This window comes from Lepus europaeus, chromosome 13 (genome assembly GCF_033115175.1).
Source record: "Lepus europaeus isolate LE1 chromosome 13, mLepTim1.pri, whole genome shotgun sequence".
Classification (NCBI taxonomy): Eukaryota; Metazoa; Chordata; class Mammalia; order Lagomorpha; family Leporidae; genus Lepus; species Lepus europaeus.
In genome coordinates this window covers 21,805,060-21,828,200 of record NC_084839.1, presented here as the reverse complement: position 1 = coordinate 21,828,200, position 23,141 = coordinate 21,805,060, and the positions used below count along the sequence as shown (strand labels likewise).

Genomic DNA, 23,141 nt, shown 5'->3' with positions numbered 1-23,141 from the left:
CTTACTAGAGAATCCTAGTTTGCAGGAAGCTGCCCAGAAGTATCTAGGACTTACGTAGATGGCTTCCTGAACAACAAAAAAAAGTCAAGCTATTTCACTCATATACTACTGGGAAGCAAATGACCAAAAATGTAAAGAATGGAAAATCATCTGTAAACTTAAGAAATTTAATGTTATGGAGGAAAATGTTAAAACTAAGAAGAATTATGGAATAATGAAAAATACTTAAAATAGTTTTTTGGGAATAGTCATAGAAGCTGTTATCAAAGACATAATCTAATTAAAGACTGGAGAATAAATTACATTGGAAAAGGATTAGGCTACTACAACCACATGACAATATAGTTAAAGTATGTCAAAATTCCTTATTTCTGAATACTGGGGAACTTTCAGATTTTCCTTCTTAAAAACCTTCCCTGCCTTTCCTATAACACTCTTACATTTCTGAAGGGCATGGGATAACACTGGTTTCATACTCCCATAATACTTACTGAGACATAGAAGCTACTTAATAATTTCATAGAATATATTTTTTGACTTAAAACTTCAACCTGAGTTAGGAGATCCAGGTGCCTGCAATCATTATGACGCACACATGAATGATATGGATCTCTGCATTAAGCAGAAGCCCTGTGACATGTCTGTTCTGCTGGGAAAGATCTTTAAGATCCAAAGTATCACATTCTCTCTAAGGTCATCCTTAAATTTCCAAGTCATAACTATTATTTTTGTTCTTTAGTTACACCTCTATTAGCGCCCATGTCATGCTGACTTTTAGAATTGTTTATACATATGTGACTATTTCAAAAAGTTCATGGAAATGTATATTACCTTTTAATTCCATTTTCCCAAGAGTATTTTGAAGTACCCTCATATTTTTTTAAAATATGAATTCCTATGAATGCAAAACCCTGATTCTCAGTCATAACTGCATCTTTGGCTCCTTATATGCATAGTGTTCTATGGACGTTAGGAACTTGATACATGCCTGCTGAATGAATGAATGGATGAATGAGTGACCATCACATGACATCCTGGTCTTTAGAATGTGCATCCCAAATTTCAGGATCCACTCATGAATTACTTTGCTTACCCATTTCTTCCTTTCCTAAAACTGATTGTTGCAAAACCATAATTTGGAGAAAATACTTATTAAGCTATAAGTTCTATCCAAACTATTCATTAATAAAAAGAAAGGTTAAGGGAAATAATTGAGAGAGAAGATGTTACCTTCTTGAAAGAGTTGTCTGGCGTAAGATGGCTCTCTGCCCTGAGGTTGGAAAAAAGCGTAAATGCACTTCCTCACTAAATCTTCCCAGCCAGTTCTGCCAGCAGCTCTCAGGGAACTGGTATCAATAGAGATGATTTTACCTAGGTAAAGAATGAAAAGTTTACATTGATGGTATCCTCTGGATATGATCATCCATACTTGAAAACTAACAACTGTTAAGAATATTCTCTATTTTACTCAATAAACATAAGCACCGAAAAGCACTATTAATATTTATTACATATGATAAAGGAGTTTATTAATAACATGATAAAAAAGCTGTTTTGGTTTCCGAGTGTATTATGTAGCAGAATGCCATATTCTAAAATTCAATTCCAGTCAAGTACTGAAGTCAAGTACTGAAGCTGCTGAGATGAATACAGTTCAAACTCCTCTGACTTGTTCTTTGAATCCTGCTCTCTCTACACTAATAGATGACTGGATTACTTATTGAGCAGCAGTAATAAAACAGATTATTTATGTTTAATTTCCAATAACTAAGTGAAGAGACCTGAGAAGAAAGCAAGGCATTCCTTTTATATTTCATATTGGGCTGTAGTCAATACTAAAAAATAAACAGAGTGAAGGCAACAAGTTTAGTCAGAAAAGGTAAGAAGAATAAGATTTTCTAGACATTATACACACAGAACATATATATGCTTTCTAAAAATTGGGAGTAGTTTGCTATGGTTATATTAGAATACATTTCTAATTATTTATCTAATAATCTAATTATCTATCTAATTTTCTTGTTAAGAAAATTCAGGGAAGTTACTCTTCAGTTAATCAGAGGCCAATTAATCTACTTTGATTATTCAAGCTTGTTTTATTATATGTTTCATGCAATCTTATACTCACAGAAAACAATATAGGTAAGTTACACATAAATAAGGAATTACACTATTAAAATGAAAAGCTGTAACCCAATTTCAAAAGCTGATGTTACCAGTATCACCCCATTACATGTGAACGCCTCCCTTGTCCCGTTCTCCCTCATTGTAATGTTCCCTTCTGATGGGCTTCTACATTATTCCCAGTTTTCTGCCACTGAAAGCAACGCTGTTATGCATCTTTCACACGTTTCAAAGGCCCATGTGAGAGTTCCTCTAGGGTACACACGTAGAACAGAATGGCTGCAATGCTAAGTTCTGTGAATGTTCAGCTTTATAAAATTAACTTAGACTTCTTTCTAGTGCTTCCACCACCTCATGCTCTCATCAGCAACGAATGAATTCCTGTTAATCTAAAATTCTTCCTATCACTTGGTATGCTCAGACTTCTTTACTTTTTTCAAATTAGTAGGTAAGAAATGGTATCTCATTATGGTAAATTTGTATGCCCTTTCCAACACTCACACTGTGGGTAACTGATACCACTTCACCTTCCTGGGCTCAAGGGCTCAAAACCAGGTCATCAGATAGGCCTTTGTTGACCAGCTGATTTTAAATTATCTCCTCTTTTACACCATCTCATCTTTTTCATCATAAAATATACCCCAATTTGTAATTGTTTCATTGCTTTTTGCTCACCTGTATGCACAACAACCAATCATATATAGCAATAGGTACTTCTAAGGATCCAATAGTGCGTGTGAATATATTTAAAGAAAATGCATAGAGGAAAAAAGAAATAGCCAAATGCATTTAAGCATAATATTAAAACCATCATATTCTTTTCTGCTTTAAATAAACATGGATGTTGACATGCATTTACTTATCTATATCTGCCAAATTTCATTAACGATTTCATTTTGTGATTATGGAAAATAATTTATAATCAGACATATAAATGTTGTACATGTTATAAAAAATGTTATCCCAGGACCATGCTTATGATGTGACTACAGCTTTGAAAATGCACAATATCAAAACTATCATTTAAAGTATTTTCAGTATAAGACCAGGGAGCAGAATCTGAACATAACAAAACATCAGGACCTCACATTTGTGGTAGAGCTGGTTTTAGGGGCACAGTTACAGACACATTCTGAGTGTTGTAGTTAGTACCTGTAGTATCTTGCTTGGTCATAAAGGATTCTACACCCGTAATAGTTGGAGGCCGAGGTAATCGTCGTGCAATACAAATCAAACATGATTGGAAATCTGCTCAAAAAAGAATGGGAAATGGGAGAAAAGAGTGTAGAAAACAGTTTGCCATTAAAGGTTTTTACAAAAAGCATACATATTGCAGAACTTAACATAACATTAACATTGCTCTGAGATCATAGTATAAAAAAATAAAACTGCTGGCAACCAAAAATAGGCAGCTCCAGGTAGAGAGCATCTTAGCATATTCCTTCCTATTAGATGCTCTGACATAAATCAGAGGAGACTAATAATGGTAACAACTAGAAGTGGTCGTTTGGGTTAGATTTAAGCAAATACAATGTTTTTAAAAATACAGTTTCATGGTCCATCTCCTATACTCATCGGTACTTATTTTTATAATCACTGTGCCAATAATTATCATATTAAAAAAAACCTCTTTACTTCTGAAGAAGCATTATTTTGTTCTTGACAGAGGACTTTGCTTTGAGGCTATGCAAAAAAATCCCATTTGAAAATTTTGTTCTGAGGATTGTACACATATCACACAGCTAAAAATGTACTTTAATCAGGGGCCAGCGCTGTGGCACAGTGGGCTAAGCTTCTGCCTGTGGTGCCAGCATTCCTTATAGGCGTCAGTTCAAGTCCCGGCTGCTCCTTTTCCAATCCAGCTCTCTGCTATGGCCTGGGAAAGCATAAGATGATGGTCGAGGTACTTCGTCCCTACTTGGGAGACCTGGAAGAAGCTCCTGGCTCCTGACTTCAGATTGGCCCATCTCCAGCCACTGTGGCCATTTGAGGAGTGAAACAGTGGATGGAAGATCTTTCTTTCTGTCTCTCCTGCTCTCTGCAAGTCTACCTCTCAAATAAATAAATAAAATCTTTAAAAAAAAAATGTACTTTACCCATATAAATCTGGGCATGCATATTTTACAGAGTCTCCAGCTGACTGAGATCTCCATTTCCTCGTGAGTCCTGCTACAGCCTTTTTTTTTCCGCAACTGATTAATTGCTTGTCTATTGTCTTCTTGGTTTTTACTCCAGTTTCTCCCAATTTGTAGTCTTCCTAAATTTGGCTCATTTTCAGTTTACAGGGAAAACCCTTCTACTGCCACACTTTTAACCAACTCCATATTGATACCTTGTTAATATTAGAGCTTGAGTTATCTTTTCATCTGTTCACAAGCTTTCTCCTTATAAATTACCTCCTGCAGCATGAAACACACCAACAACATTCTCCAATGTTCCTTCACTCTAAAGTTGAAACTCTAAAAATCATAGCTGTTCAGCAGCCTGCTGATCTGGTACATTTCCAGCTGGCAGCAGTTGGTTACATCGCTTATTTCTAGACAGCAAGTTGATCTGAATGATCTGGCATTTTACTGGGATTGCCAGTATAAAACGGAGAACTTCAGGGTACGTTAAAGGAATGATTCTTGATGTTGGTAACTGTTTTTTTTTTTTTTTCTTTTTAAGTGTTAAGAAATCAGTAGCAAGTTGAATGGCTACAGTGATACAAAACATAGTAACCAAAAATACTACCTGAAGAAGCAGTTTAAAATCAATTACCTCTCTGTTCTATAAAGTCACAGAAAAAGCAAACACTTTAAAATAGCTCTCTGCTTTACCTTCTCCATCCTCTTGAATTGACTTTGGCTGTGACACAGTGAAACACTGCATGACTTCATACCGCTGGCAAGCTTCTTGGTTCTCAGTACCTGGCTCATCTGGAGGGTGAATTAGCATTCTGCAGTTAAAAGTATGGCTATTTCGTCGTGCCGCCTCTTGAGGCCAAGGAACTCCATTTACTGGGAAAGAAACATTGATTATGTGCCTGTGAGTAAGGTGGAAAAGCACAAGCTTGGAAGATACAGACATACTTTAAGTCATCTGCTTAATTAGATAACTGGATTAAAAGCCTGACCTTTCAAACTGTCCTGAAGCAACAGGACACTTAGTTATCTTCCTTAGCAAATCTAAATCTCTGCCGACTAGAAAACTGTAGTTATTCCAAGAAAATGTATAAGTTCCCTCCCTCAAATACCCCCACCCATTAATATTCTCTATAAACAGACAAAAATTAAACAGTATATTAAAACACATTATTTGGGCCGGCGCCGCGGCTCATTAGGCTAATCCTCCGCCTAGCGGCGCCGGCACACCAGGTTCTAGTCCCGGTCGGGGCACCGATCCTGTCCTGGTTGCCCCTCTTCCAGGCCAGCTCTCTGCTGTGGCCAGGGAGTGCAGTGGTGGATGGCCCAAGTCCTTGGGCCCTGCACCCCATGGGAGACCAGGAGAAGCACCTGGCTCCTGCCATCAGATCAGCGCGGTGCGCGGGCCACAGCGCGCCTACCGCGGCGGCCATTGGAGAGTGAACCAACGGCAAAAAGGAAGACCTTTCTCTCTGTCTCTCTCTCACTGTCCACTCTGCCTGTCAAAAAAAAAAAACAAACAAACAAACAAAAAACAAACAAAAAAAAAAAACCACACTATTTTCCTAGGGCCAGCGCTGTGGCGTAGCAGGTAAAGCAATTGCCTGCAGTGCCGGCATCCCATATAGGGGCCGGTTCGAGTCCCAGCTGTACCAGTTGTTTTTTTGTTTTTTTAAGATTTATTTATTTATTTGAAAGAGTTACACAGAGAGAGGAGAGGCAGAGAGAGAGAGAGAGACAGACAGACAGAGAGGTCTTCCATCCAATGGTTCACTCCCCAATTGGCCACAATGGCCGGAGCTGCACTGCTCCGAAGCCAGGAGCCAGGGGCTTCATCCGGGTCTCCCACATGGGTGCAAGGGCCCAAGAACTTGGGCCATCTTCTACTGCTTTCCCAGGCCATAGCAGAGAGCTGGATTGGAAGTGGAGCAGCCAGGACTAGAACTGGCGCCCCCATGGGATACTGGCGCCTCAGGCCAGGGCGTTAACCCGCTGTGCCACAGTACCACAGTGCCAGAGCACCGGTCCCTGCTCCACTTCTAATCCAGCTCTCTGCTATGGCCTGGGAAAGCAGTAAAAGATGGCCTAAGTCCTTGGGCACCCATGTGGGAGACAGGAAAAAGCTGCTGGCTCCTGGCTTCGAATAAGCCAGCTCCAGCCTTTGTGGCCAACTGGGCAGTGAACCAGCGGATGGAAGACCTCTCTCTTTCTCTGCCTCTTCTTCTCTCTCTCTGTAATTCTGACTTTAAAAATAAATAAATAAATAAATCTTTAAAAACAAACAAAAAAACCCACAAAATCCCACATTATTTTCTTCACAATTCTATTGCAGCTAATGAGCTTTTCTGTTTGTCTCCAGTTACACTTTGGCAATGAAAAATGACTCAAAACCATAGGTCCACTGTTAAGCACAGATGCAGGCCTGACGATCAGATTCCTGCACACAGGCTTTGTGTGCATGTGCATCTTCTGAAGGAGAATACTCAGTGTCTCAAAAAAGTCTGCAACTCAAGAAAACATCTACAACAGCTGGAAAGCAATCCTGTTTTCTTATAATTGCCTTTCCTCACACTTTATTTAACTAGGATTTTTTTTTTTATGCCTCACTGCCTTGAATACAGTGAGTAATTCAATAAGCTAATATATTGGAAAGTATGCTTAAAAAGAGAAATGACACAATATAAGAAAACTGAACTCAGTTATAGAAAAGATTGTTTCAGAAAAGAATCAACGGTGGTTATGACTTCCCAGTCAATGTGTTATATTTGTACCATGGTGTTCATGAGGTAGTTGGAGGATTTTGTGGTGGTGGTTGTTGCTTTAAACAAATATTTTTGCATTTTTCCTCATTTTGTTTGAAAGGCAGAGAGACAGAGATGGAGAGAGAGAGAGTCAGAGACACAGAGAGATGGAGAGACAGATGGGGAGAGAATGTTCACCCACTGGTTCACTCCCCAAATGTCTGCCAACAGCGGGGTGCGACCAGCCTGAACCTCCAGCAGGGTCTCCCAAGTGGGTCGCAGGGACCCAAGTACTTGAGCCATCATCTGCTGCTTCCAGGGTGTGCAACAGCAGGAAGCTGGATGGGATGTGAGAAAACCACCAAGGGAATCAGGCACTCCGATACGGAATGCTCTCTCTTCACCAGGGGCTGTGGGGGAACGTACTAGGACTGGAACCAGGCACTCCAATATGTGATGTGGGCGTCCCAAGTGGTGACATAACAGCTGTGCCAAACACACCCCCCCTCCTAAAGAGCTTTGAATAACATTTTATGTGCATGTCTGGTTCAGTTCTGTAGAAGTTCTGGCCAAGCCTTTCGTCCTCACTTTTGGAGATGTATATGTAGAGGCTGAGAAGTGGAAGGAAGGGGGAGCACAAGGGAATCTACGTTTCCTTTCCTATACTGAACACACTGACTCAGCTGTCCAATCCCTAGGAAAGTTCTCCAACTAAAATAAATGGGCCCTATGATTCAAACATGGTTTCAAGTTTGTGTTTACAGCTTGGTTTCAATGACATCTACCCTGGTCTATTCAGTTAAAATACAGTTGCAACTTTCTAAAGGTATTTGCAAAGAAAGCTAAATGTTGCTAGAGAAAATTAAACTAAATATCTAATGATACTCAGTCCAGCTAGAAGGGTAGGTATAAGGAGCCAGGAGAAGGAGACACATAATGTGGACTAGAAAGGCACTGCCTTCAAGTTTAATCTCATGACCTGTTACAGGGGTCATTTCATCTGAATTGTATGAACATTTTTTTAATATGTGAAAATAAAGTTGAGAATTGACAACCACAAGTAAATCAACTAAAGTAATTTTGATGACAATTTACATGTCAATAATTATTTCCATAAAATAACAAAATAATAATTAATAGCAAGATCAGTTCTAAACAAATAGACTCCTCTAACATATATGCTATTAAATATTTCAGGTGGTGTTTCTATATTTCTTACATCTTATAAGACTATTTAGATTTATGTTACCCAAATACTTTATAATGACAGAGCTTCTAACTTTTTTGAACCTAAATCTTCTACGTCTTCTATCTAAAACAGTAACTATTGAGATAAACTATCATGAAAAAAGACAACAGTATCATAAATACAAGGCTCTGCATTTTCTGTGGTATGGGAAAAAAAAAAAAAAAAAAAGGACAGATCTAGAGTACCGGGATAAAGGTTCTGTGACAAAATTCACGATTCAATGTGGGGAAGGGGACCAGCTTAGGTTATCTAGCTGGAGTTATCCAACCTTCAAACAATTGTTTTGCTTAAGTCACTACTATTCCTCTCTAAAAAGATAAATGCCACTTGCTAATGTTAAAAAAAAAATGGGGGGCCGGCACTGTGGTACAGTGGGTTAACACCCTGGCCTGAAGCGCAGGCATCCCATATAGGTGCCAGTTCGAGTCCTGGCTGCTCCACTTCCTATCCAGCTCTCTGCTATGGCCTGGGCAAGCAGTAGAAGAGGGTCCAAATCCTTGGACCCCTGCTCCCGTGTGGGAGACCCGGAGGAATCTCCTGGCTCCTGGCTTGGGATTGGTGCAGCTCTGGCCGTTGCGGCCAACTAGGGAGTGAACCAGTGAATGGAAGACCTCTCTTTCTGTCTCTTTCTCTCTCCTTGTACTTTGCTTCTCAAATAAATACATGAACCTTTTTTAAAAAGCTGCCTTAATAACCTATATGAATACAACTAAGGAGCATATTATGAAAGGACAAGATTGTCCTATTTTGACATCAATTTCTAAGCTAAAAACATGAAGTAAAACATCTAATAGTAATGAATAAAACATTATTATAGATCTTTCCTTCATCAAATGAAAAGCTCCAAAACATTTAGATAAGATCAATAATAGTAATAGTAACAGCTGAAACTCTAAGGGAATTCAGCCAGGAAATGTGCTAAGCACCAATTACCTCTCAACTTTCCTTTGAAAGATGGGAGTGGAGAGGTCAAGTGTTTTGTTTGAAGTTACACATCCCAAAGTGGTAAATCCAGAACATAATATCCATGCCTATTTTAAACCCAAAAGCCTATGCAAGAAACCACTGTGGTGCCTCTATCACTTAAGATATAAATGCCATGAATTTATGAAAAGGATTTTTTAAATTTCATTTTTTGAGCTGGAAGTTCCAAGTTATTAGAATTTCACAAATAAGCTGAAGTTCATTAATATCATCCTTATTGCTAGCCTTCCACGACACACTCTGTTTAAAACAATATGTACCAGAACAAGTATAACCATACACATTTACTATTCTTGACAAAATCACCGTTATCAGCTTCCCAGTATTCAGATTTTATTTATGTTAAAAAAAAAAAAAAACCCACAGTCAAAAAGGTATGGATTTTAAATACTGTTATCTTCTAAAGTAGTAAATGCAAAAGCAATGTTTATGCAGTTTGATTCTTAATGTTTTTCTTCAAAATTCTTCCTCATTAACAAGAAGTCAGCAACAAGAAGGGAGGGATGAGTTCAGCCGCTGGGCTGCTTGGGGACCCACTCCAGATGCGAGTGCCTGGTTGAGTCCCAGCTGCTCCATGCTTCTGATCCAGCTTCCTGCTGATGAGCCGGCCAGGCAGTGAATGACAGCCCATGTGCTTGGGCCACTGCTGCCCACATGTGAAACCTGGATAGAGTTCCAAATTCCTGGCTTTGGCATGACCTAGACTTGGCCATAGCAGGTATTTGGGGAATGAACCAGCAGAAAGATTTCTCTGTCACTCGGCCCTTCAAATACATAAATTTTTTTTTTTTTCTTTTTTTTGAGAGGCAGAGTGGGCAGTGAGAGAGAGAGACAGAAAGGTCTTTCTTTTCCATTGGTTCACCCCCTAATGGCCACTGCAGCCGGCGCACTGCGCTGATCCGAAGCCAGGAGCCAGGTGCTTCTCCTGGTCTCCCATGCGGGTGCAGGGCCCAAGGACTTGAGCCATCCTCCACTGCATTCCCGGGCCACAGCAGAGAACTGGACAGGAAGAGGAGCGACCCAGACAGAATCCAGCGCCCTGACCGGGACTAGAACGCAGTGTGCCAGAGCCGCACGCGGAGGATCAGCCTATTGAGCCGCGGCGCCGGCCTAAAATGCATAAATATTTTTTTAAAAAGCTTGCAATTAATTAAAAAAATAAGGCAATCTTTTGAATCATCTATATAAGTGACATGTTTGTACATACATAATGATCTCAATATCTTCTTTAAATTGTTCCTTGAGTTTCTGAATCTTGATTTTTTTTAGAAGCTGACAATATAATAAATATAAAATGATTCTACTCCATCTCTTTCTCTTTAAATTTTTTTTTTTTTTAAACAGGCAGAGTGGAGAGTGAGAGTGAGAGTGAGAGAGAGAGAGAGAGAGAGAGAGAGAAAGGTCTTCCTTTTGCCATTGGTTCACCCTCCAATGGCCGCTGCGGACGGTGCGCTGTGGCCAGCACACCGCGCTGATCCGAAGCCAGGAGCCAGGTGCTTCTCCTGGTCTCCCATGGGGTGCAGGGCCCAAGCACTTGGGCCATCCTCCACTGCCTTCCCGGGCCATAGCAGAGAGCTGGCCTGGAAGAGGGACAACCGGGATAGAATCCGGCGCCCCAACCGGGACTAGAACCTGGTGTGCCGGCGCCGCTAGGAGGAGGATTAGCCTGTTGAGCCACGGCGCCGGCCTCTTTAAATTTTTTTAAAAAAGATTTATTTGTTTATTTGAAAGTCAGATTTACAGAGAGAGAGGGAGAGACAGAGGGAGATCTTTCATCTGCTGATTTACTCCCCTCATGGCTGCAATGGCCAGGGCTGGACCAGGCCAGAGCCAGGAGCCAGGAGCTGCATCTGGGTCTCCCACACGGGTGGCAAGGGCCCAAATACCTGGACCATCTTCTGCTGCTTTTCCCAAGCCCATAGCAGGAAACTGGATCAGAAGTGGAGCAGCTGCTACATGAACCCTACCTGTTCAGGATGTCAGCCTCACAGGTGTCGGCTTTACCTATGGCATAATGTCGGTCCCTCTCTGTGATTTTCTAATAATTTGTCATTATAACAGAGGGTTAAATACGGTTACCATAATGTATTTTCTCCCAAACTCCTCTTGGAAATACTTGAAAGAAGGTACTGAGGGCTGGCGTTGTGGCATAGCTGGTAAAGCTGCCACCTGCCATGCTGGCATCCTGAATGAGAGTGGGCTGGAGTCCTGGCTGCTCCACTGCTGATCCAGCTCCCTGCTAATGCCCCTTGGAAAAGCAGAGGAAGATATCCCAACTGCTTGGGCCCCAGGCACCCACATGGGAGACCCAGATGAAGCTCCTGGCTCTAGGCTTCTGCTTGGCCCAGGCCTGGCCATTGCAGCCATCTGGAAAGTGAACCAACAGATGGAAGATCTTTTATTTCTTTCTCTTTCTCTGTCTTTCCCTGTCTCTCTGTAACTCTTTCAAATAAATAATCTTAAAAAAAAAAAGAGAGAGAGAGGTATTGGCTTTTCCAAATTAGTAGAGTTGAGCTCTGTCCTCCTGACGGGATGATCTTACTGGTTTCCAATGGATGAGCGCCTGACACTGTCAAGCCAGGTGATTACTGAGCTTCCCCGGCTCTGCATGTCTACTCTATTGCAGCTTACAGGAGAGGCAGTGGTGTTATTTTTAATGTCTCTGTTCTTTTATTCTTTGGAAGAATGAGAGAAAGATGCAGTCCTCCCTTATGAGGAAGGAGGCAATAATGAACTGTCAGACCAGCTGATCGTCACTGTCCTGAAGTGGCCAGCAGCGGCATCACCAACATGTTAACAATCAGATGACATTCCCTCCATATTTACCTACTGGCAGTGCCTGGAAAACCCACAGTCATAAAAGTGCAGAACCCTGAGAGCCACGCTAGGACTGGGTAAAGCTGTGGTGCTTCCACAATCACCCCTTTTTCAGGAGGCAGAAGGCAGCTCAGCTTTGTTTTCTGTGACCTTAGGTCTTCTCACAACTGGGCAAGATGGTAAACTTAACAAACATACTGGCATTCAACATGAGACTAAAATTAAATCAGTTTTTTAAAATGCAAAATATAATTATTATAGCTTAGTTAAATTTACATTAGTAGTTCTTAAAATCTGTGCAATGGCAGAATAAAAGAAATTTAGGTTCAGGGCCAAGGGAAAAAAATCCAAGTATTACATGCAATGATATCAGGGGAACCTTACACTGACTTCTCTGAACCTCTGTCTCAGCTCCTTACTAGAAGGTGACTAGAACCCTCCTAACTCCACTACTTAGATACTTTATTATCACAAAGTATCTGCATGAAAAACCCATTTGTGATAAGTTTATCTGTGCAAACTGGTCTTATTTCAAAGCTCAATGAAGAAAAAAATAATGGGAAAAAATAGGGACCAAAAAAAAAATCTGAACAGGAATACAAAAATTTTCCTATTTGCCAATAAAATGTACATTATTAAAAAACACAGCCCCTCAGATAGATATGTAGGAGTAAATGGAACTTGAGCACCAAAAATGTCAGTAGGAACTTGAAACATCAAGAAGTAAATAAAATGCTGCTGTTCTGTCACCCAAGCTTTTAGGAGAACTAGAGAAAGGCTTCATAACTCCTAAGGACCCAACTCTGTTCCAAGGCACACAGCTTAGCGGACAGAACAGAGGCCGGAAATCTGACCCTATCCACCCACTCCTTGGCAGTGAACAACCCATCATCCCATCATACTTGGAACTCTCCAGGAAGCTTTTTTTTTTTAAACATCCAAAAATGTTACTTTAAGTAGGCATGTGATATGACAATATATTCCTTCTTCGTTCCTCCCTTCTTTTTCCTTTGGGCAGCACAGTGGGAAGGACACACATTTGTCTTTTTCTTCGAATAATCAAAATTGGAAACAAAAGGAATTTCAAGAAGATCCTTATGGCAAGACAACCAAGTGTGCTGCCTCCCACTACTGACTTGAGATAACGGTACAATACAGAAGGTGACAGGAATGCTGCCGACTAGCTGACGATGATGTTACCCCTTTATATTTGTATCTGAGGCCAAAATTACATTAGAAATATTGTATTATATGTTATTGTCTATTACAACATAGCCTATATTTGAATACATGTATTATAAGAGTATTAATCACATATTATTACATATAAGGAGAAGCTACAGAGTTAGCATTCTTTTACAAAGCAAAGTTCTTACCTAGTGATTTTGGTAGCAGGTTCTTCACAAACTCTGCATGATCACCCACATGCAGGATGCTGTAGACACTGGTATTCATCAGTTCCTCCTGATTGTACCCCAAGTAGCTGGTAACATTTTCTGACACAAATACAATTCTCCCTTCACAATTCACAACAAAGAAGAATCCATCCAAAGCCTGAAAAGCCAAAATAGATTAATAGGTTGGGAAATAAATATATACACAACTGTATTTTTTTAAAAATCAGAGAACATATGCCAAGTTAGAAAAAATGGAAGTTTTAACATTGTATGTTTTCTATGAAGGGGTTATGGTTTCTGAACAGGCTCTACACTCATGTTCCCAGTCAGCCTGAATGAATGTCAACCTGTGAATGGACTGCTCCATTCATTCAGTTGTAGTTATCTCTAAACTCTGTGGGTTAAGACTTGGTATCTGCCCTCAAGGAACTCGTATTTCACTATGACATAGAGACGTAAACATAATAAAATATCAATGAAAACAACAGCTTCAGAGCTGGCAATCAAATATTCTATGATCACACAGAAGAATGCCTAATTTGGGATCCGAGTCAGGGGCACAGGAAGGTTCTTTACAGATTCCCTACCAGACTATAAAAGGCATACTGGAGGAGGCAAAGGTAAAGAGGATTGAGGGATGAACATTCTGGGCAGAGGGGAGAGCATGGCACCAAAAAGAAAACAATTAGCACATTGCAGCTGCTGGAGTGTACAGCAAAGGCAGGCTTGTGACAGGAGACGAGTCAGCAGAGGTGGACCCGTGCTAGATCACCAAGATGGAGCAGGGGCCTACAAGGGAATGTACCTGCACTCCTGGGGTGCATAACAGCCACAGGAGTATTTACACGGCAATCTAACACACAAGGAAGAAATTTAGCTTACAAAACACGGAGACCCTGCTGCCTCATTCAGTACAGTCACACGTGGCAAACCAGAACCCGGGGAAGATCCAGACGCAGAGGTTGACAATGGCAGCGTGTTGGTTTGTAATCTTCTTGTTGATTACAATATACTATAGCTTACTTGCTACAGAATGTACATAAGCAATAAAGACAAGACATCTAAAGGGAAAAATACTTACAGGATTTTGCTATATGATGCTAATGATAGCAAAAATCCTTTGCATTACAAAGGGTTCCGTTAGTCTTCTGTGGCAGAATACTTAACAGGGCTCTTTAACAGACTGATGCAGTACTCACTTTGTTAGATGTCTTTTTAGCCAAGATGATTATTACTGTTTTAATTGACAACATATTTTTAACGTACAAGATGATGTTTTGAAATGTGCATACATTGTAGGTTGGGTAAATAAACTAGCACGTATTACCTCATATACTGATTTTTGTGGTGCTGCAAATATACTTAAACTCTACTGTTTAGCAATTTTCCAGTGTATAATAATGGTTATTTACCACAGTTGCGATGATAGGTCTCTTGAAATTATACCTCCAGGATTACTGGAGTTTTTGTCCTTTGACTGACATCTCCAATCTTTACCCACCCCTGCTGCCTTTGACTTCTGGTAACCACCATTCTCCTTTTTGGTTCTATGAGTCCGATTTATTTAGATTTCCTATGTGAGTGAGGTCATAAGCCATTTTTCTTTTTGTGTCTGGCTTATTTTACTTACATTATGTAGTCTAAGTTCATCCCTGTTGTAATAAATGACAAGATTTCACTGCATTTTTAAAAAAAAGATGTTTTATTTGAAAGGCAGAGTTACAGAGAGGGAGAGACAAAGAAAGAAACGAGAGAGAGAGAGAGAGAGAGAGAGAGAAAATTAATATGATTCGTCCAGCTGCTGGCTCACTCTCCAAATGGCCACAATGGCCAGAACTGGGCCAAGCCAAAGCCAGGAGCCTGAAATTCCATCCAGGTCTACCAAGTGGGTAGCAGAGGCCCAAGCACTTGGGCCATCTTCCACTGCTTTCCCAAGCACAATAGCAGGGACTTGAACTCATGTTCAAAAGGGATTCTGGCATCACAGGTGGCAGTTTAACCTGCTGTGCTACAACACCAACTTAAAGATTTCACCTTGTAAAGCTGAATAATATTCCACTACACACACACACACACACACAACCTTTTCTTTATTCACTCATCTGTTGATGACTACTTAGGTTGAAATGCAAATCAAAACCACAATGAGATATCACCTTGACCTGTTAGGATAACTATTACCAGAAAGACAAAAGTTTGGTAAGGACATTGAGAAAAGGAAACCTCTGTGCACTGTTAGTGGGAATATAAATTAGTAACCCACTATAGAAAAAACTACGGAAGCTTCTCAAAAAGTTAAAAATAGAACTATTAACTATGACCCAGCAATTTCACCTCTGCTATAAATCCAAAGAAAAGGAAATCAGTGGAAGAGACCTGAACACTCTGTTTACTGCAGTATTATGCATAATAGCTAGGTAATTCAAAAAATTAAACTTAGAACTGTATTTTTTTAAAAAAGGTCTATTTTATTTATTTTGAAAGACAGAGTTACAGAGAGAGGGAGAGACAGAGAGAGGTCTTTCATCTGCTTGTTCACTCCCCAAATGGCCACAATGGCAAGGACTAGGCCAGGCCTAAGCCAGGAGCCAGGAGCCTCCTCTGGGTCTCCCACGTGGGTACAGGGGCCAAAACACTTGAGCTGTCCTCCACTGCTCCTTCAGGCACATCAGCAGGGAGCTGGATTAGAAGTGGAGTGGCCTGGCCAGCGCCGTGGCTCAATAGACTAATCCTCCACCTGCGGCGCCTGCACCCCAGGTTCTAGTCCCGGTTGGGGCGCCGGATCCTGTCCTGGTTGCCCCTCTTCCAGGCCAGCTCTCTGCTGTGGCCCGGGAGTGCAGTGGAGGATGGCCCAAGTGCTTGGGCCCTGCACCCGCACGGGAGACCAGGATAAGCACTTGGCTCCTGGCTTCGGATCAGCGCAATGTGCCGGCTGCAGAGTGGCAGCGTTTGGAGGGTGAACCGACGGCCAAAGGAAGACCTTTCCCTCTCTGTCTCTCTCACTGTCCACTCTGCCTGCCAAAAAAAAAAAAAAAAAAAAAAAGTGGAGTGGCTTGACTTGAACCTATGCCCATATGAGACGTGGACGCTGCAGGCAGTGGCTTAACCCACTATGCCACAGTGCTGACCCAGAACTGTATTTTTTTTAATATTTATTTATGTATTTGAAAGTCATAGTTAGAGAAAGAAGGAGAGGAAGAGAGACAGAGAGAGGAGTCTTCCATCTGCTGGTTCACTCCCCAATTGGCCACAACGGCCATAGCTGCACCAATCCAAAGCCAAGAGCTAGGAGCTTCTTCCAGGTCTCCCACAAGGGTGCAGGTACCGAAGGACTTGGGCCATCTTCTACTGCTTTCCCAGGCCATAGTAGAGAGCTGGATCAGGCCGGCACCACGGCTCACTAGGCTAATCCTCTGCCTGCGGCGCCGGCACCCCAGGTTCTAGTCCCGGTTGGGGCACCAGATTCTGTCCCGGTTGCTCCTCTTCCAGTCCAGCTCTCTGCTGTGGCCCGGGAAGGCAGTGGAGGATGGCCCAAGAGCTCGGGACCCTGCACCCACATGGGAGACCAGGAGGAAGCACCTGGTTCCTGGCTTTGGATCGGCGCAGCGCGCTGGCCATAGCAGCCATTTTCACGGTGAACCAACGGAAGGAAGACCTTTCTCTCTGTCTCTCTCTTTCACTGTGTAACTCTGCCTGTCAAAAAAAAAAAAAAAAAAAAAAAAAAAAAAGATGAACTGTGTTATTCTCCATTTTTTTTTTTTTAAAGATTTAGTTATTTATTTGAAAGGCAGAGTTACAAACAGAGAGAGGGAGAGACAAAGAGAGAAGCTGGTTCACTCCCCAAATGACCACAATAGCCAGAACTGGGCGTATCTGAAGCCAGGGGCCAGGAGCTTCTTCCAGGTCTCCCACGCGGGTGCAGGGGCCCAAGCATGTAGGCCATCTTCTACTGCCTTACCAGGTGCTTTAGCAGAGAGTTGGGTTGGAGGTAGAGCAGCTAGGACTTGAACTGGCACCCATATAGGATGCCAGTGCCACAGGTGGAGGCTTAACCTACTATGCCACAGTGCTAGCCCCTGTTTTTGAAATTTACAATTTGTTGTGTATTCTTTCATATTTGAAAATTCACCTAGTGATATTTAATTAATGTGTAACCTGTTAAAATTATCCTTTGATTCATAGTTGTTTTCAGTATAATAATTTTACTAGCTGAAAATTAAAAATCAATTCTTTGTCTTCTTAGGGTTAGTTTCAAATGGATGTTTTCCTATCAATTTCTTTTCCTTTGAAATGTTTTTGGATTTTTCTCATATAGTAATAGTGAATGCTTATATAAATTAAAGTAGTAGTAGTTGTCGTCTCTGTTTCCAGCTGCGCTGCCTTCATTTTGTGGAGAATCCATTGTTTTCCTTGTTGATTTGCATGATTTCTGAAGAATACACAGCAAGACTAGAATTCAAATGATTGCTGTTTCCTACAGGGACCTCTAAAACCTCAAGGAATTCTATACCTCATAATGCTTCAGTATACCAAATAACTCTACACTCAAAAAAAAAAAAAAAAGCAGATTCAATAAAGACTTACTGAACTGAAAGGAGAGACATAAAGTTCTGGGGCTAGTTAAAAAACTTAGAGTACTGGGGCTGGCGCTCTGGCACAGCAGGCTAAAGCCCTGGCCTGAAGCACCGGCATCCCATATGGGCGCCAGTTCTAGGCCCGGTTGCTCCTCTTCCCATCCATCTCTCTGCTATAGCCCGGGATAGCAATGGAAGATGGCCTAAGTCCTTGGGCACCTGCACCCACATGGGAGACCCGGAAGAAGCTCCTGGCTCCTGGCTTCGGATCGGCACAGCTCCGGCCATTGCAGCCATCTGGGGAGTGAACCAGCGGATGAAAGACCTCTCTCTCTGTCTCTACCTCTCTCTGTAACTGTCTTTCAAACAAATAAAATAAATCTTTAAAAAAACAAACAAACAAAAAAAAAAAACTTAGGACACTAAAGAGGCAGATAGAACTCTTACACAAAAGCTGGAAGGTATGGAAAGACCAGTCTGCTAACAGCCCACAGAGCCACGGAGATAAACAGTGAGCAATAGCTACATCAAGTCTCCAGGGGCGGCCTTGCAGTAAAGAGGCAGCAGGATGGCAGCAGGTGGTGAGCAAGGGTCAGAAATGAGGGTAGAAGTTGCAAATGAATTTAAAGTGCTTTCAACTTACATTTGAAAATTTTTTTAGAAAGAATTTTGTAGCAAACACCTGTATAGCTGCTACCTAAATGCTACCATTAACTTTTCTTTTTTTAAGATTTATTTATTTATTTGAAAGAGTTACACAGAAAGAGAAGGAGAGGCAGAAAGAGAGAAAGGTCTTCCATCCACTGTTTCACTCCCCAAATGGCTGCAACAACTGGAGCTGCGCTGATCCGAAGCCAGGAGCCAGGAGCTTCCTCCAGGTCTCCCATGCAGATGCAGGGGCCCAAAGGGGCCCAAAGGCCATCTTCCACTGCTTTCCCAGGCTACTGCAGAGAACCGGATCAAAAGTGGAGCAGCTGGGTCTCCAACTGGTGCCCATATACGATGCTGGCACTGCAGGTGGTGGCTTTACCTGCTACACCACAGTGTCGACCCACACCATTAACATTTTCACTATAGTTGTTACAGCAATCCTTTCCAAGATGCACTCATACGTTATAAAATCAATTTGATGAGTTACAAAAAGAATGTAGTAAAAAAATCAGCACCCATTGCATATGGTAGCTTCCATTCCCCAGACAGCAGGTGTGTACTTCTCAGTGAGTGGCTTCCATCTCAGTGTCAATGTCTTTTTATATTTTACAATTCTACAGAATTATGTGCTTGTTCCCTTAATAATCATCATTAAAACCAGCAGTCCAAAGCAAGAAGACACTTGTATAAAGTGGAGGGGAAATAAAGCATTTACATTTTAGGAGAAGTCACTAAGGAGAGTCAGAAATGTGCAGCAGGATGTGAGGGGGTCTGGCTGCGACATCTGTCACCCCACTGATTGCCAGGGTTGATCTGGCTGGCTAGGAGTGTGTCCCCTTCCTCCCTCACCGCTCCACGTGCATCCCTCCTGAAGCTACGAGCTCGAAGACGATGACCTTCCCCACTAGACAAGGACTGGTCTTCAGTCAGGGCATAGGAGTTGCTGCACTCCCCTGCTAGAACCTCCAAGCAAAAACACCCAGCAACCTGTTAAAAGGGGATGACTGGTATGTGCAAAGAAGTAAAGGCATGAAGTTTTTATCTGGTATCATCATTACAGAGATAAAATAAAAAAGGTGAGGCAATGAGAACAGATGATGTCTGTGGGGCTGGAAAAACAGAGTTGAACTTGACAGTGTCCTTACGTAACTGGTAGTGGAGGAAATTATGGCTAACACAGAGACAGAGGAGAAGTTAGGGTAATAGGACCAAACATATAAAGGAGCTAGAAAATAAAGAGATCCTTTACAAGTCTGAAGACTTCAGCAGAAAAGAGCATTGAGGAAGGACATGGAGAAGACAATTTTATTTATACATATATAATTAGGTCTAGAAACAGAAAAGTACATACACCAGGGGGAATGAGGGTGAATGGACTCTTAAATGCAAGTTTTTAAACATTCATGTGAGAGAGAAAGCATTTAAGGCAACAAGCTTACTTGGAAACAAAACAGCTGTGTTGAGAATACAGGGAGTAAACATTAGATAGGAAAGGCAGGGAAAATTGTACAGTAATTACAAAGTAATTCAAGTTTCTAAGTTTCTGGCCTTGTGCTGTGGCGCAGTAGGTTAACCCTCTGCCTGTGGCGCCAACACCCCATATGGGCACTGGTTTGTGTCCTGGCTGCTCCACTTCCAATCCTGCTCTCTGCTAAATGGCCTGGGAAAGCAGTGGAAGATAGCCCAAGTGCCTTGGCCCCTGCACCCATGTGAGAGAACCAGAAGAAGCTCCTGGCTCCTGGCTCCGGATGGGCCCAGCTCCATCCATTGGCGACCATTTGGGGAGTGAATCAGTGGATGGAAGATCTCTCTCTCTGTCTCTCTTCCTGTCTGTGTCTGTTACTCTGTCTCTCAAATAAATAAATATTTTTTTTAAAAAAAGTATTCAAGTTTCAAAGTACTTTATGAGGTTTGATAGTTAATTCTCTTAGAATATTTATATAATCAATTAGAAAAAGAAAAGTCATAAAGTAGGCTTTGGTTTATCACTGAACTGTTTAGAATACTTTTTCATAAATTTCTCATGTTCACTATTCATGTTTAATTCTGAAATACTAAGAACTGTCCAACAGTATTCACGCCATGTTTTAAAAAACATTACTTTGTTTCTTAATTTATAGATTGGAAATAAGACATAAAAGAAGATAAAGGAAAAACCAAATGGCTAGAACAAAGATTTTAATTTCTGGTTAACGGGAACACCTACCTCCAACAGAAGAGGTCCCAAGGATTCTTTTTCTATCACTCCTTGACTACTTGAAGAGATATCTGATTTCTGTACATCATCATCAGTTGTTGATTTCTCTGTAATAAAGAAACTTTAAAATCACACATCCAAAAAGGGCTCATTTCCAAAAAGACAAGTTTATTAAGACATAAATTCATCTAATTTCAGAATCCATACATTTATTTAGCACCTGGGAACTTTCAAGCTTGATCTTATTTCATGGATGATCAAACGCAACATCATAAAGACCACATAATGTGCCTCACCTCATATGACAATTAGCAGCAATGGGGATTTGAATACTGGTGTTTTAGCAATGAGAAAAGTGCTGCAAATATATAGCTTTTTCTAAAAGTCCATATCAAATTTTTTGAGAAATGAATAAATTAGAAAAGAGTGATTTTTCCTCCTTTTTGCCTTTTCTGATTTGATCAATTGCTACTGATGAGAGAATAAAAATATGATTCTTCCTTTTGAAAACCCGCAGAAACCTCCTAGCTATTTACATTAATATCATGAAGCTGCTTTACAAAACTGATTGCTGAATGCTTTCAATTTCTTTTGTGGGTGATGATGAAGATCCATACTAAAGTGTCACCACACTTAAAAAAATGAAAGTTTTCAATCTACCAAACTAGTTAGTTCATCAAATACCACATTGGTACTATTGAAATTATTGAATATAGAGATTCACTCTTTGCTTTAGAGTATGAAGTATTTAAAATACTCCAAAATATATAAAATTAGAACACACAGTCATAAAACCACAATTAGCTTTCACAGATATTTACATTATTTCCTTCAGTTCTTTCCTTTTTAAGTAAAATGTTGTAAACACAGCTAAAGCCTTGTGACTCTTCTTCCTCTACCCCTTTAGAGAAGTAATGACTATTATTCTGAAGCAAGCATATTCATTGTTAAGCACGATTTTAAACTTTCTCTGCAGGTGTATGATTTAATTTCATGTTTTAAAGCTTACCTGTATATACAGTCTTTTCTAATTCACTTTTTCCATTCAGTATCTTTTTTTTTTAAGATGTTTATTTTTTAATTTGTTTATATTTGACAGGTAGAGTTAGATCTTCCTTCCACTGGTTCACCCCCCAAATGGCTGCTACAGCCGGCACTGCACCGATCTGAAGCCAGGAGCCAGGTGCCTCCTCCTAGTCTCCCATGCGGGCGCAGGGTCCCAAGCTCTTGGGCCATCCTCCACTGCCTTCCCGGGCCACAGCAGAGAGCTGGACTGGAAAAGGAGCAACTGGGACCAGAACCCGGCGCCCATATGGGATGCCGGCGCCGCAGTCAGAGGATTAACCAAGTGAGCCACGGTGCCGGCCCTTCCATTCAGTATCATATGTGATTTAGCTATACTGAGGTACACAGATTTGATTCATTCAACTGCAGTGTAGTATTACATCACATGAATAAACCCACAGTTGATTTTATCCATCCCTCTACTGATTATAGTACTATAAATTATTTTTAGAATTTCCTCTTTTGTACATGTGTGATAGTTTCTTTAGGGTAAATACTAGAACTGAAATTTTGCATACATAAGGCCTATGAATCTTTAACATTATTATGTATTGACAAACTGCTCTCCAAGGAAGTTGTACCCCCATAACAAAAAGTGTCTGTTACCTGCATGTCCACTGACAGTTGATTATATCACAGTTTTTTTTAAAAAGAAAGATTTTACTTATTTATTTGAGAAGTAGAGTTACAGATAGTGAGATGGAGACAGAGAGAAAGATCTTCCATCTGCTGGTTCATTTCCCAACTGGTCGCAATGGCCAGAGCTGAGCTGATCCAAAACAGGAGCCAGGGGCTTCCCCCGGGTTTCCCACACACGTGCAGGGGCCCAAGCACTTGGGCTGTCCTCCATTGCTCTCCCAGGTCATAGCAGAGAGCCGAATTGGAAGAGAAGCAGCTAGCACCAGAACTGGAGTCCATATAGGCTGCCAGCACTGTAGGCAGAGGCCTAACCTACTGTGCCACAGAATCAGCCCCTGTATCAGTTTTCTAACAATATCATTAGGGTGGAAACATTTATTTATGTGTGTGTTTGAGAAACAGAGAAAGAACAAGCTTCCCTCTGCTGATTCAAGCTGAAATGCCTGCAACAGCTGAGGCCAAAGCTGAGAGCCAGAAACTCAATCCAGGTCTTCCACACGGGTGGCAGGAGTCCATTTACTTAAGTACTGACTGCCTCCCAGAGTCTGCATCAGCAGGAAACTGAAGTCAGGCACCAGAG

General features: G+C 41.2%; 1 protein-coding gene across 9 annotated transcripts in view; it reads right to left on the bottom strand.

Moving 5' to 3' along the window:
- The window catches only part of NCOA1 (nuclear receptor coactivator 1), a 266,512-nt gene that overhangs the window by 68,254 nt on the left and 175,117 nt on the right, over positions 1-23,141 (bottom strand). For all 9 annotated transcript variants that reach the window (XM_062209051.1, XM_062209056.1, XM_062209057.1 and 6 more), the window contains 5 exons: positions 20,867-20,964; positions 13,415-13,592; positions 4,944-5,123; positions 3,277-3,372; positions 1,231-1,371 (listed from right to left, as the gene is read on the bottom strand). In XM_062209051.1, the coding sequence (XP_062065035.1) occupies positions 1,231-1,371; positions 3,277-3,372; positions 4,944-5,123; positions 13,415-13,592; positions 20,867-20,964 (693 nt within the window). The remainder of the gene's footprint in view (positions 1-1,230; positions 1,372-3,276; positions 3,373-4,943; positions 5,124-13,414; positions 13,593-20,866; positions 20,965-23,141) is intronic.